Source organism: Bombina bombina, chromosome 2, assembly GCF_027579735.1.
Source record: "Bombina bombina isolate aBomBom1 chromosome 2, aBomBom1.pri, whole genome shotgun sequence".
In the NCBI taxonomy this organism is placed as follows: Eukaryota; Metazoa; Chordata; class Amphibia; order Anura; family Bombinatoridae; genus Bombina; species Bombina bombina.
The window spans coordinates 767,471,366-767,484,648 of record NC_069500.1 but is presented as its reverse complement, the minus strand read 5'-3'; the positions used below and the strand labels follow the sequence as shown (position 1 = coordinate 767,484,648).

General features: G+C 45.4%; 1 protein-coding gene across 2 annotated transcripts in view; it reads left to right on the top strand.

Annotated features, from left to right (window-relative positions):
• HOMER3 (homer scaffold protein 3) overlaps positions 1–13,283 on the top strand; it is a 529,180-nt gene that overhangs the window by 353,306 nt on the left and 162,591 nt on the right. For both annotated transcript variants that reach the window (XM_053702909.1, XM_053702908.1), the window contains one exon: positions 1–83. This exon is cut by the window's left edge and continues 74 nt beyond it. In XM_053702909.1, coding sequence (XP_053558884.1) covers positions 1–83 — 83 coding nt within the window. The remainder of the gene's footprint in view (positions 84–13,283) is intronic.

The window sequence follows — 13,283 nt, the reverse complement described above, 5'->3', positions numbered from 1 at the left end:
TAAGAGAAGCCAATGCCAATGTGGAGAAATGGAAGAAGCAGCTTGCAGGGTACCAGGAGGAGGCAGAAAGACTACGGCAGAGGGTATATAGAGTGTAGCACAAGTCATTCACTCACTAGAATATCACTTATTTATTATATTGTGTCTTCTCCTTCTGTAAAGTTTCAAAATGGGTAATTTCACTAATTGCCAAGCAAAATAATTCAGATTTTATTTAAAGGGACACTGAACCCAAATTTTTCTTTCATGATTCAGATAGAGCATGCAATTTTAAACAACTTTCTAATTTACTCCTATTATCAATTTTTCTTCATTCTCTTGCTATCTTTATTTGAAAAGCAAGACTGTAATTTTAGAAGCCGGCCCATTATTGGTTCACAACCTGGGTTGACCTTGCTGATTGGACAGCACCTATAAACAAGTGCTCTCCAGTGTTCTGAGCCAAAAATTGTCTGGCTCCTTACCTTCTTTTTCACATAAAGATACAGAGCGACGGGAAAGGTGGATCAGCCTACCCAAGGCATTTAAGATGGATTGAAGGGGAGAGAGGCGGGAAAGAGGAAGGCCAGTGAGTAGCTTATTGCAGTAGTCAAGTCGGGAAATAACAAGGGAGTGAATTATTTGCTTTGTGGTGTCAGCGCTCAGAAAAGGGCGAATCTTGGAAATATTACGTAGATGGTTGCGGCAGGATGTAGAAAGTGATTGGATATGGGGGACGAAGGATAGATTTGAATCAAGTGTAACTCTGAGGCAGAGGACTTGGGGCGATGGGGAAATGGTGATGCCGTCAACAGGGATAGAGAAGTCAGAAGTCGGCGTAGAGCTTGAGGGGGGATAAGAAGGAGCTCAGTCTTGGACATGTTAATCTTTAGGTGGTGAGAGGCCATCCATGAAGAAATACCAGATAAGCAGTCGCTGACATGAGAAAGGACAGAGGGAGAGAGAGCAGGGTTGGAGAGGTAGATCTGGGTGTCATCAGCATAGACGTTATGTTTGAAGCCATAACTGTTGTTAAGTTTACCCAGCGAAGAAGTATAGATGGAGAAGAGTAGAGGACCCAGAATAGATCCTTGAGGTACTCCAACAGACAGAGGCATAGGAGAGGAGTCGTCGTCAGCAAATGACACAGAAAAAGACCTGTGAGAAAGATAGTAGTGAATCCAGGAAAGAGCAGTGTCACAGAGGCCAAAAGAGCTAAGGGTCTGTAGGAGGAGGGGGTGGTCAATTGTGTCAAAGGCAGCTGAGAGGTCAAATAAGATGAGTATAGAGTAGTGGCCAATATTTTTAGCAGAGAGAAGATCGTAACCTTGGTAAGGACAGTCTTAGTTGAGTGTTTGGGGCGGAATCTAGATTGCAGGGGGTCAAGCAAAGAGTTGGTGGACAGGAAATGGGTTAGGCGATTGTAAACTAGTTTTTCAAGGAGTTTTGATGTTAGTGGAAGTAGTGATATGGGACGGTAGCTTTCAGGAGAATTGGGGTCGAGGGAGGGTTTTTTAAATATGGGAGTGAATTTTGTGTGTTTAAAAGAAGATGGGAATGAGCCGGTAGAGAGAGATAGGTTGAAGATGTCAGTAAGAGCAGGAGTGAGGGTGGAAGACAGGGAGGGTATTAGATGGGAAGGTATAGGGTCGAGTGGGCAGGTAGTGAGGGGTGAGGAAGATAGTAAGGAAGAAACTTCATTCTCAGTGGCTGGATGGAGGATGCAGAGAGTGGCAGAGGGAGTAACCTGTTCTGTTGTTGGAATATTGCTGGTTGGTGTTGGGATGTTGTTTCGGATAGTACGTGTTTTGTTTAGAAAGTAGTCTGCCAGGTCTTGAGCACTAAAGACAGATGGGGGGGGGGGGTGGAACAAGTGGGTAGAGGAGAGAGTTAAAGGTGGAGAAGAGTTGTTTAGGGTTTGAGGAAAGAGTAGATATGAGAGAAGAGAAGTAGGTTTGCTTGGCTAAGTGAAGGGCAGAATTGTATGAACGAAGAATGAACTTATAGTGTATAAAATCAGGATCTGAGTGAGTTTTCCTCCAAACACGCTCAGCAGTACGGGAGCATTTTTGCAAATAGCGTGTTTGCTGAGCATGCCAAGGGTGTAACTGACGGCGTGGTGTTTTGCGCAGCTGGGGAGGGGGAAGTGTGTCTAATGCAGAGGAGAGAGTTTTGTTATAGTGGGCTGTAGCGAGATCAGAGCAGGTTATAGTGGAAGTGTGGGGGAGATTTTGAATGATTTTTGCCAATTGGAGTGGATCCAGAGCATATGTATTTCTCCTGTTAAGTGTAGTCAGTCCACAGATCATCCATTACTTATGGAATATTTCTCTTCCTAACAGGAAACTGCAAGAGAATTACCCAGTAGAGCTTGCTATATAGCTCCTCCCCTCACCTGTCATACTCAGTCATTCTCTTGCAGCCTAACTAGATAGGAAGCTGTGAGAGATCTGTGGTGATTTTTAACTTAGTTTTATTTCTACAATCAAAAGTTTGTTATTTTTAAATGGCACCGGAGTGTGCTGTTTATTCTCAGGCAGCTTTAGAAGAAGAATCTGCCTGGGTTTTTTTCTATGGTCTTAGCAGACGTAACTAAGACCCACTGGCTGTTTCTCATCTGAGGAAAAGTGAGGTAACTTCAGAGAAGGGGAATAGCATGCAGGGTCCCCCTGCAACAAATAGGTATGTGCAGTAAATTATTTTCGGAGGAATGGAATTGACTGAGAAAATACTGCTGATGCCATTGTAAAGTAAGTTCAGCCTTAAATGCAGCGATAGCGACTGGTATCAGGCTGATGTGTGTGTGTGCACTGAATGTATTTTCTAAGGAATGGAATTGACTCTGAAAATACTGTAAATACTGAAATAATGTATGAGCCTTAACTGCAGTAAAAACGACTGGTAGCAGGCTTATTAATAATAATACATAACTTTCAAATGTATGTTTAAAACGTTTACTGGCATGTTAATCGTTTTTTGTGAGGTACTTGGTGATAAAACTTATTGGGGCTTGATTTTTACCACATGGCCATTTTTGTTTTCTGCATAGAAACAGTTTCTGAGCTTCCCCACTGTTGTAATATGAGTGGGAGGGGCCTATTTTAGCGCTTTTTTGCGCAGTAAAAATTCAGTCACAATCTGTCTACTTCATCCTCCATGATCCAGATCGTCTCTAGAGAGCTCAGGGGTCTTCAAAATCCATTTTGAGGGAGGTAATCAGGCACAGCAGTCCTGTGACAGTGTATTTGACTGTGAGAAAAACGTTAATTATATAATTGTTATCCGTTTTTGGGTACTAAGGGGTTAATCATCCATTTGCTGGTGGGTGCAATCCTTTGCTAACTTAATACATTTACTGTGAAAATTTGGTTGCTATAACTATTTTTGTTCATTGTTATTTCAACTGTGTCAGTTTTTCTGTGCTTCTTAAAGGCACAGTAACGTTTTTTATATTGCTTGTAAATTAATTTTGAAAAGTATTTCCAAGTTTGCTAGTCTCATTGCTAGTTTGTTTAAACATGTCTGACTTAGATGAATCTCTTTGTTCACTATGTTTAAAGGCCAATGTGGAGCCCAATAGAAATTTGTGTACCAATTGCATTGATGCTACTTTGAATAAAAGTCAATCTTTACATGTAAAGAAATTATCACCAGACGACGAGGGGGAAGTTATGCCGACTAACTCTCCTCACGTGTCAGTACCTGCGCCTCCCGCTCAGGAGGTGCGTGATTTTGTGGCGCCAAGTACATCAGGGAGGCCCTTACAAATCACTTTGCAAGACATGGCTACTGTTATGACAGAAGTATTATCTAAGTTGCCAGATTTAAGAGGCAAGCGCGATAGCTCTGGGTTAAGGATAGAGCGCGCGGATGAGATGAGAGCCATGTCAGATACTGCGTCACAGTTTGCAGAACGTGAGGACGGAGAGCTTCATTCTGTGGGTGACGGATCTGATCCAGGGAGACTGGATTCAGAGATTTCCCATTTTAAATTTAAGCTAGAGAACCTCCGCACATTGCTAGGGGAGGTATTAGCGGCTCTGAATGATTGTAACACGGTTGCAATTCCAGAGAAATTATGTAGGTTGGATAAATACTATGCGGTACCGGTGTATACTGACGTATTTCCTATACCAAAAAGGCTTACAGAGATTATTAGCAAGGAGTGGGATAGACCTGGTGTGCCTTTTACCCCTCCTCCCATATTTAGGAAAATGTTTCCTATTGACGCCACCATACGAGACTTATGGCAGACGGTCCCTAAGGTGGAGGGAGAAGTTTCTACTTTAGCTAAGCGTACCACTATCCCGGTGGAGGATAGTTGTGCCTTTTCAGATCCAATGGATAAAAAATTAGAGGGTTACCTTAAGAAAATGTTTGTTCAACAAGGTTTTATTTTACAGCCCCTTGCATGCATTGCGCCTGTCACTGCTGCGGCAGCATTCTGGTTTGAGTCTCTGGAAGAGGCCATTCGCTCAGCTCCATTGGATGAAATAATGAACAAGCTTAAAACACTTAAGCTAGCTAACGCATTTGTTTCTGATGCCGTTGTGCATTTAACCAAACTTACGGCTAAGAACTCCGGATTCGCCATCCAAGCGCGCAGAGCACTATGGCTTAAATCCTGGTCAGCTGACGTGACTTCTAAATCTAAATTGCTTAATATTCCTTTCAAAGGGCAGACCTTATTCGGGCCCGGCTTGAAAGAAATTATTGCTGACATTACGGGAGGTAAGGGCCATGCTCTACCTCAGGACAGGGCCAAATCAAAGGCCAAACAGTCTAATTTTCGTGCCTTTCGTAACTTCAAGGCAGGAGCAGCATCAACTTCCTCCGCTCCAAAACAGGAAGGAGCTGTTGCTCGTTACAGACAGGGCTGGAAAGTTAACCAGTCCTGGAACAGGGGCAAGCAGGCCAAGAAACCTGCTGCTGCCCCCAAAACAGCATGAAGAGAGGGCCCCCTATCCGGAAACGGATCTAGTGGGGGGCAGACTTTCTCTCTTCGCCCAGGCTTGGGCAAGAGATGTCCAGGATCCCTGGGCGTTGGAGATCATATCTCAGGGATATCTCATGGACTTCAAAACTTCTCCTCCACGGGGGAGATTTCATCTTTCAAGGTTATCAGCAAACCAAATAAAGAAAGAGGCGTTTCTACGCTGTATACAAGACCTCTTACTAATGGGGGTAATCCACCCAGTTCCGCGGACGGAACACGGGCAGGGATTCTATTCAAACCTATTTGTGGTTCCCAAGAAAGAGGAAAGCTTCAGGCCAATCTTGGACTTAAAAATCCTAAACAAATTTCTAAGAGTTCCATCATTCAAAATGGAAACTATTCGAACCATCCTTCCCATGATCCAAGAGGGCCAGTACATGACCACAGTGGATCTAAAGGATGCCTACCTTCACATACCGATTCACAAGGACCATTACCGGTATCTGAGATTTGCCTTCCTAGACAGGCATTACCAGTTTGTAGCTCTTCCCTTCGGATTAGCTACGGCTCCAAGAATCTTTACAAAAATTCTAGGATCACTTCTGGCGGTACTAAGACCGCGAGGCATAGCGGTGACTCCGTACCTAGACGACATTCTGATACAAGCGTCAAGTTTTCAAACTGCCAAGTCTCATACAGAGATAGTTCGGGCATTTCTGAGGTCGCATGGGTGGAAGGTGAACGTGGAAAAGAGTTCTCTATTACCACTTACAAGAGTTCCCTTTCTAGGGACTCTTATAGATTCTGTAGAGATGAAAATTTACCTGACAGAGGCCAGGTTATTAAAACTTCTAAATGCTTGCCGTGTCCTTCACTCCATTCCACACCCGTCAGTAGCTCAGTGCATGGAAGTAATCGGCTTAATGGTAGCGGCAATGGACATAGTACCATTTGCGCGCCTGCATCTCAGACCGCTGCAATTGTGCATGCTAAGTCAGTGGAACGGGGATTACTCAGATTTGTCCCCCCTACTAAATCTGGATCAAGAGACCAGAGATTCTCTTCTATGGTGGCTCTCTCGGCCACATCTGTCCAAGGGGATGACCTTTCGCAGGCCAGATTGGACGATTGTAACAACAGACGCCAGCCTTCTAGGCTGGGGAGCAGTCTGGAATTCCCTGAAAGCTCAGGGATTATGGACTCAGGAGGAGAAACTCCTCCCAATAAATATTCTGGAGTTAAGAGCAATATTCAATGCTCTCCTAGCTTGGCCTCAGTTAGCAACTCTGATGTTCATCAGATTTCAGTCGGACAACATCACGACTGTGGCTTATATCAACCATCAAGGGGGAACCAGAAGTTCCCTAGCGATGTTGGAAGTCTCAAAGATAATTCGCTGGGCAGAGTCTCACTCTTGCTACCTGTCAGCGATCTACATCCCAGGCGTGGAGAACTGGGAGGCGGATTTTCTAAGTCGCCAGACTTTTCACGGATCCAGGTCCAGGGACCCGGGAGCGGTGCTGATAGATGCTCTGACAGCCCCTTGGGTCTTCAACATGGCTTATGTGTTTCCACCATTCCCAATGCTTCCTCGTTTGATTGCCAAGATCAAACAGGAGAGAGCTTCGGTGATTCTGATAGCGCCTGCGTGGCCACGCAGGACCTGGTATGCAGACCTAGTGGACATGTCGTCCTGTCCACCGTGGTCTCTGCCTCTGAGACAGGACCTTCTAATTCAGGGTCCTTTCAAACATCCAAATCTAATTTCTCTGAGGCTGACTGCATGGAGATTGAACGCTTGATTCTATCAAAGCGTGGTTTCTCGGAGTCGGTTATTGATACCTTAATACAGGCTAGGAAGCCTGTTACCAGACAAATTTACCATAAAATATGGCGTAAATATTTACATTGGTGCGAATCCAAGAGTTACTCATGGAGTAAGGTTAGGATTCCTAGGATATTGTCCTTTCTACAAGAGGGTTTAGAAAAGGGCTTATCTACTAGTTCGTTAAAGGGACAGATTTCTGCTCTGTCTATTCTTCTACACAAACGTCTGGCTGAAGTTCCAGACGTTCAGGCTTTCTGTCAGGCTTTAACTAGGATTAAGCCTGTGTTTAAGTCTGTTGCTCCGCCGTGGAGCTTAAACTTAGTTCTTAATGTTCTTCAAGGCGTTCCATTTGAACCCCTTCATTCCATTGATATCAAGTTGTTATCTTGGAAAGTTCTGTTTTTGATGGCTATTTCCTCGGCTCGGAGAGTCTCTGAGTTATCTGCCTTACATTGTGATTCTCCTTATCTGATTTTCCATTCAGACAAGGTAGTTCTGCGTACTAAACCTGGGTTCTTACCTAAGGTAGTTACTAACAAGAATATCAATCAAGAGATTGTTGTTCCATCTCTGTGTCCTAACCCTTCTTCAAAGAAGGAACGACTTTTGCATAATCTGGACGTAGTCCGTGCCCTGAAATTCTATTTGCAGGCAACTAAGGATTTTCGTCAAACTTCTTCCCTGTTTGTCGTTTACTCTGGACAGAGGAGAGGTCAAAAGGCTTCGGCTACCTCTCTCTCTTTTTGGCTTCGTAGCATAATACGATTAGCCTATGAGACTGCTGGACAGCAGCCTCCTGAAAGGATTACAGCTCATTCTACTAGAGCTGTGGCTTCCACCTGGGCCTTTAAAAATGAGGCCTCTGTTGAACAGATTTGCAAGGCTGCGACTTGGTCTTCGCTTCACACTTTTTCAAAATTTTACAAATTTGACACTTTTGCTTCCTCGGAGGCTGTGTTTGGGAGAAAGGTACTTCAGGCAGTGGTTCCTTCTGTTTAATGTTCCTGCCTTGTCCCTCCCTTCATCCGTGTACTTTAGCTTTGGTATTGGTATTCCATAAGTAATGGATGACCCGTGGACTGACTACACTTAACAGGAGAAAACATAATTTATGCTTACCTGATAAATTCCTTTCTCCTGTAGTGTAGTCAGTCCACGGCCCGCCCTGTTTTTACGGCAGGTCTAAATTTTAATTAAACTCCAGTCACCACTGTACCCTATGGTTCCTCCTTTCTCGTATAGCTTGGTCGAATGACTGAGTATGACAGGTGAGGGGAGGAGCTATATAGCAAGCTCTGCTGGGTAATTCTCTTGCAGTTTCCTGTTAGGAAGAGAAATATTCCATAAGTAATGGATGACCCGTGGACTGACTACACTACAGGAGAAAGGAATTTATCAGGTAAGCATAAATTATGTTTTCTACAGGTGTGGGGGCGGGAAGGAGAAGTGGGTTTAGCTGTTGCATTAATATCATAGGTGACCAGGTAATGGCCTGAAATGGGAAAAGGGTGACAGGTGGTGTCAGATATAGAGCAGAGGTAGGAAAATACTAGGTCGATGGAGTGCCCATCACTGTGAGTCGGGAATAGGGTGAATTGTGAGAGACCGAAGGAGGATGTGAGTGAAAGAAGTTTAGAGGCAGCAGGGACAGATGGGTTGTCAATGGGAATGTTGAAGTCCCAAAGAATTAGGGTTGGTATATTTGAAGAGAGAAAGTGAAGAAGCCAGACGGCGAAGTTGTCAAGAAAATGGGAGGTTGGTCCAGGAGGGCGATATATGACTGCCACTTTGAGGGAGAGGGGGGAGAACAGGCGAATACAGTGGACTTCAAAGGAGGAGAAGGAGAGAGATGGGATTGTAGGTAGCTATTGATGCAGAAGGGGGAGAGCAGGATCCCAACACCGCCGCCACGTTTTAAGCATTTTCCAATTTACTTCTATTATTACATTTTCTTCTTAAACGGGAAGAGTCCACAGCTGCATTCATTACTTTTGGGAATTCAGAACCTGGTCACCAGGAGGAGGCAAAGACACCCCAGCCAAAGGCTTAAATACCTCCCCCACTTCCCTCATCCCCCAGTCATTCTTTGCCTTTCGTCACAGGATGTTGGCAGAAAAGTGTCGGAAGATTTTTATATAGTCTCTTATGGGATAGTCTCTTATGGAGGGTAGTACTCTTTGAAATGGGACTGGAGTTTTATGTAATCCTGTCAGTCTCTCAGGGAGAGCATGGATGAATGTTAGAGTCCAGAGATGCAGGGAGAGTCTTTCTGCAAAACCCTCCCGATTCATGTTAACAGCTCCTTAGCTCTCAGTATTGACGAGTTTTGCTGCCTGCTTTCTTTTCACAAGTCCATGTCAGAAGCAAGGCTACTATCTGTCACACTTGAAGGGCCGTGTTCCTGTTCCACAGCATTGATTCCGGTAAGATCGTTTCATTTTACTTTGATGATGTGAATAAAGTAATGTAAACGAAGAAGTCAGGGTCTCAGTGGGACTTCTTTATCTTTATAAGGAATCAAGGGTTAATATCTCCTGAGGGGGGTTATTGAACAGGGGGGACTTTAATAATGTTTGTTATGTGATTCTGTCTGCTAATGTGTAGTGTTACTTGGGCTCGTGGCTAGACCGGAACATAACGTCCTTTTCTTGTCAGGCTGCACAACTCTTGTAGGCCTTGGCGCGCTTTTCTATGGCCTGCACGGTGCACCTTGTGACGAGGCGTGGTCACGCTTCTGTGCTCCATTTCCGTATTCCTGACCGCGTGGGAAGGAGAGTGTCTGTTTCGCTAGCTGTCTGTTTCGCTAGCTGTCTGGGTCTCAGGAGGTGGTGAGTGCCCCAGCCATTGGGGGTGTAAGGTGCCATTTTTTATTTTTCTGTCCATAATTTTTATATACCAAGTTATGGAGGATTCTGACTTTTTGGAGACGGATGTCTCTGATTCAGATTCTTCTTCTTGTGAAGAGTATGAAATGGCCCGGGTAATCCATGCCATCAGTTATGTTCCGAATGCCGCTCTAGAGTTCTCTCTTCTCCCGATACAGGGAACTTAGAGTCTGCCAAGCCATCCGCCCCTGGGGATCCCATATCCCATGAGGCGCATCCCCTAGAAGCTTCTTTGACTACGCAACCAGGTGTCCCTAATGCCGTTACCCCTTCTTCGGAAGGCGGCTTGTTTCCTCCAGAGGTTACAGCACGGTTCCGCATGGCCATATCTATGGCCCTGGCGCATTTACATCTTCCAGAGGAGGTGTTGCTAAGATACTGTCTGTGTTATGCTAACCGGGGCTCGTCAGGTGTGGGATCTCCTGGGTCAGATTAGCCATCTGGGGAAGCGGTTTCCTCTGAAGCTTCAGGGGCCCAACCCTTGGGGTCGGGGTCGGCAGTTGCCCTGGCGGAAGTAAATCTTGCTTTTCGTTATAGACAGGAGCGCTTTTGTGTCCTGCTACGGCATGTTTTGGTGGTGCTGGAAGATCCCAGTACTAATAGGTTAAGGGATCCTCGGTCTTCTGTTCCAGACTGCAAGCTGGGTTAGACGTGTGGGGATGAAGTTAATCTCCTGGTTGTCTTCAATTTTCCTTTCTTTTTGGGGTATCTTTTTCCAGTTCTGAGCTTTGGAGGAATGGGGTCTCTGATTGGCTGGTCCCGTTGGTGTACCCATTCGTCTTGGGCACTGACCTGCGGGTGCTGCCCTTCTTTTATTTGAGGATGTATTTTATTTATTTTTTAAGAAGCTCATGTCTGTTATGATTTCTCCGTTGGGAAATACTCTTCTCTGGAATTTGATACTAGCGATTTTGTGGTCGCTTGGGCAGTTCTGCGGAAGTCGCATGTTAAGGTGTTATGTCTTTAGATCCTTTTATCGAGTCCTTGTGGGGTCTCAAATTTTCTGTGGCCTGGTTCAGTTTGGAGTGCCCTATGTAGCAGGCTGGTCCTGAGGGGGCACTATTTCTGTTCTTTATAGTCTATATCATCCACGTAGTGCCGGTGTAACTGGCTGAGCTGGCTGGGTGGTGAGTTGCTCACTCGGTTGAAGAGTTTATTACTCTTGATGTCTCGTCAGATCGAACAATGCCTTGCTTTTGTTTGGAGTTTTCGTGAAGTGACCCTTCATAAATCTCCATTAATTTTTTGAGGCTCTGCACACGCAGGGCTAAAACATGGTAGAGGAAGCCTTCATTCCCAAACATCAGGCTGGTTATCGTTCTGCCTTTGGGAGGGACATCAGGGGATTGTACTCAGTCCTCACTGTCCTGTTTCTCGTGAGCAGGGATCCAGAGCGGGTCCTACTAAGGATCGACCTGGATGATTTTCCTCTTCTTCTTTTGGAGGTTCTGCTCTTGGAATCTGTTGTCCTTGGTGACGGTATCTCTTCATTCGGGTTGAGGTTGAGGGGCCTTTTGTCCCCTTCCTTGGGGTTGGCTTTGGGTCATCTATTTCTGGAAGTTGAAGCCTTTTGGTTATTCTACTTCTGGTATCTAGTCTGCTCCCATATTTCAGGAACTTTACAAATTAGATTGTCTCCCCTTTTTCCTGTGTCACCCCTGCCTAGGCGTTTTTGTTTTTTTTCCCGCCATGGGTTAGGATACATGTTCCTTCTCAATCCTCAAGCTGTAGGGGTATCAGGGAAGTGGATCTTGGAGACTTTTGTTAGCTTCTCTAGCCAGTTTCTAAGGGAGAGGTGGCGTAGTGGTTAGTTCCACCGCACCTGAAGCAGGAGGTTGTGGGTTTGAACCCAGGTAGAGCTCCTGTTTTCTCATCTGTCTTGTGATTCTGGTGACGGCTAGCATTCCTAAGCAGAGTTTTCTGTTTTCTCGTATGTTACTTAGTCTTTGGACTTAGTGAAGGTTGTACCTAGAGCCTTAGGGCCTTCCAGAGTGGCTGTGAGGCTCCCCCATTGCCTATCACCCTTATAGTGGGCGTTGTATCCCGCTGTGGATATCCTACGCTCTCTGTGTATGGGACATTTCGTGAGAGTTCAGTGTCCAAGGTGTCTTGACTATGACTGTGGTTGCATCACCTGTGGTGCAAAGTTTACTCCGGATGGGGTAACCTAGTGGTTCCTCAGGGGTTACTAAATTTTTCAGCCGGCTCTGAGTCTTCGGGTGCCCGGGTTCGTTTGTCCTGTCTTTGACTGGAATTTTGGGGGTCTGTATCCAGATCCCTTAGGACTGGTTCGGGATGGCTTCTGTTCCTACGGGCATATTTTTTCTCTTTTGCAGAGAGATTTAGACGTTTTACCGGGCCAGTCTTAGTGGTGGAATGATTTCCTTCGGTGTATTGACCCTTTGAGCTTGTCTACAGCTTGCTTCTGAAGAAGGTCCCGTGTGGTAGGGTGGTGACCTGTGTTTGCTAAGTCCTTCTTTGTAGCAGGACGCCTATGGCTTAGAGGAGCATATTTAGATATCTGATGCTGTTTTTTTCAGCGGCTCCCGGGGACGGTTTGTCTTCGGTTGCTCTATTCTGAGTGCGAGTGAGAACTCTGCGTAGGGAAGGGATTCTTCCTTCCCCCTTTTAAGTTCTCAGGACACTACTTTGTCCTTTGTTTTATGTAGATGGGGATTTACAAGTCCTCTCTTGCTGCTGGGTCGGCAGGGTCTTTTCATAGGTGCCCTGTTCATCCTGGTTCATTCTCTTTTTGTTACCTTTTCTTTAGTCCTAGTCCCTTTGGGTTCTGAGGGTCCGTTTGGACTTATTTATCCTAGTCTTTTTCTTCCCCACTGTGGGAATGTGGATGTTTCCCCTTTCTTCTGATCGGAGGAGGGGGGGTTAATTTTACGGGCTGTGTGCCTGCGGGACTTTGTCTCCTCAGAGGCTTTTGGCTCGGTCGAGTCTAATAACCTGAGTGGTCTCTAGCAAGGGCCTTGCTGGTTTTAACTGCTGAGCAGTTATCTCTGCCTTTTTGTCCTTTGGCTTCTAGTGAAGCAGTTTTTACCTGTCGGGAGTTTTGGGTATTGTAGGCTGTGGTGCCCTCAGAAGGGGCCGCCTGTTTTGCATTCGGTGTTCTCTATAGCTTGGGCATTGTTTTCCCAAAAGTAATGAATGCAGCTGTTGACTCTTCCCGTTACCTGATAATTTTCTTTTCTTCTGACGGGAAGAGTCCACAGCTCCCTGCCGTGTTTAATCTTAAGGGGCGGCCGTATTTTTTGTTCTGGCACCTTTTTCACCCTGATATTTCTCCTACTGTTCCTTGTTCGCTCGGCAGAATGACTGGGGGATGAGGGAAGTGGGGGAGGTATTTATGCCTTTGGCAGGGGTGTCTTTGCCACCTCCTGGTGGCCAGGTTCTGAATTCCCAAAAGTAATGAATGCAGCTGTGGACTCTTCCTGTCAGAAGAAAAGAAAATTATCAGGTAAGCATAATTTAAGTTTTTCTTCATTGTCTTGTATCCTTTATTGAAGGAGCAGCAATGCACTACTGGAAGCTAGCCAAACATATTGGGTGAGCCAATGACAAGAGGCATATATGTGCAGCCACCAATCAGCTGCTAGCCCTTGTTGGTACCTTGCTGCTCCTTACCCTATCAAGGTATGCTTTTCAA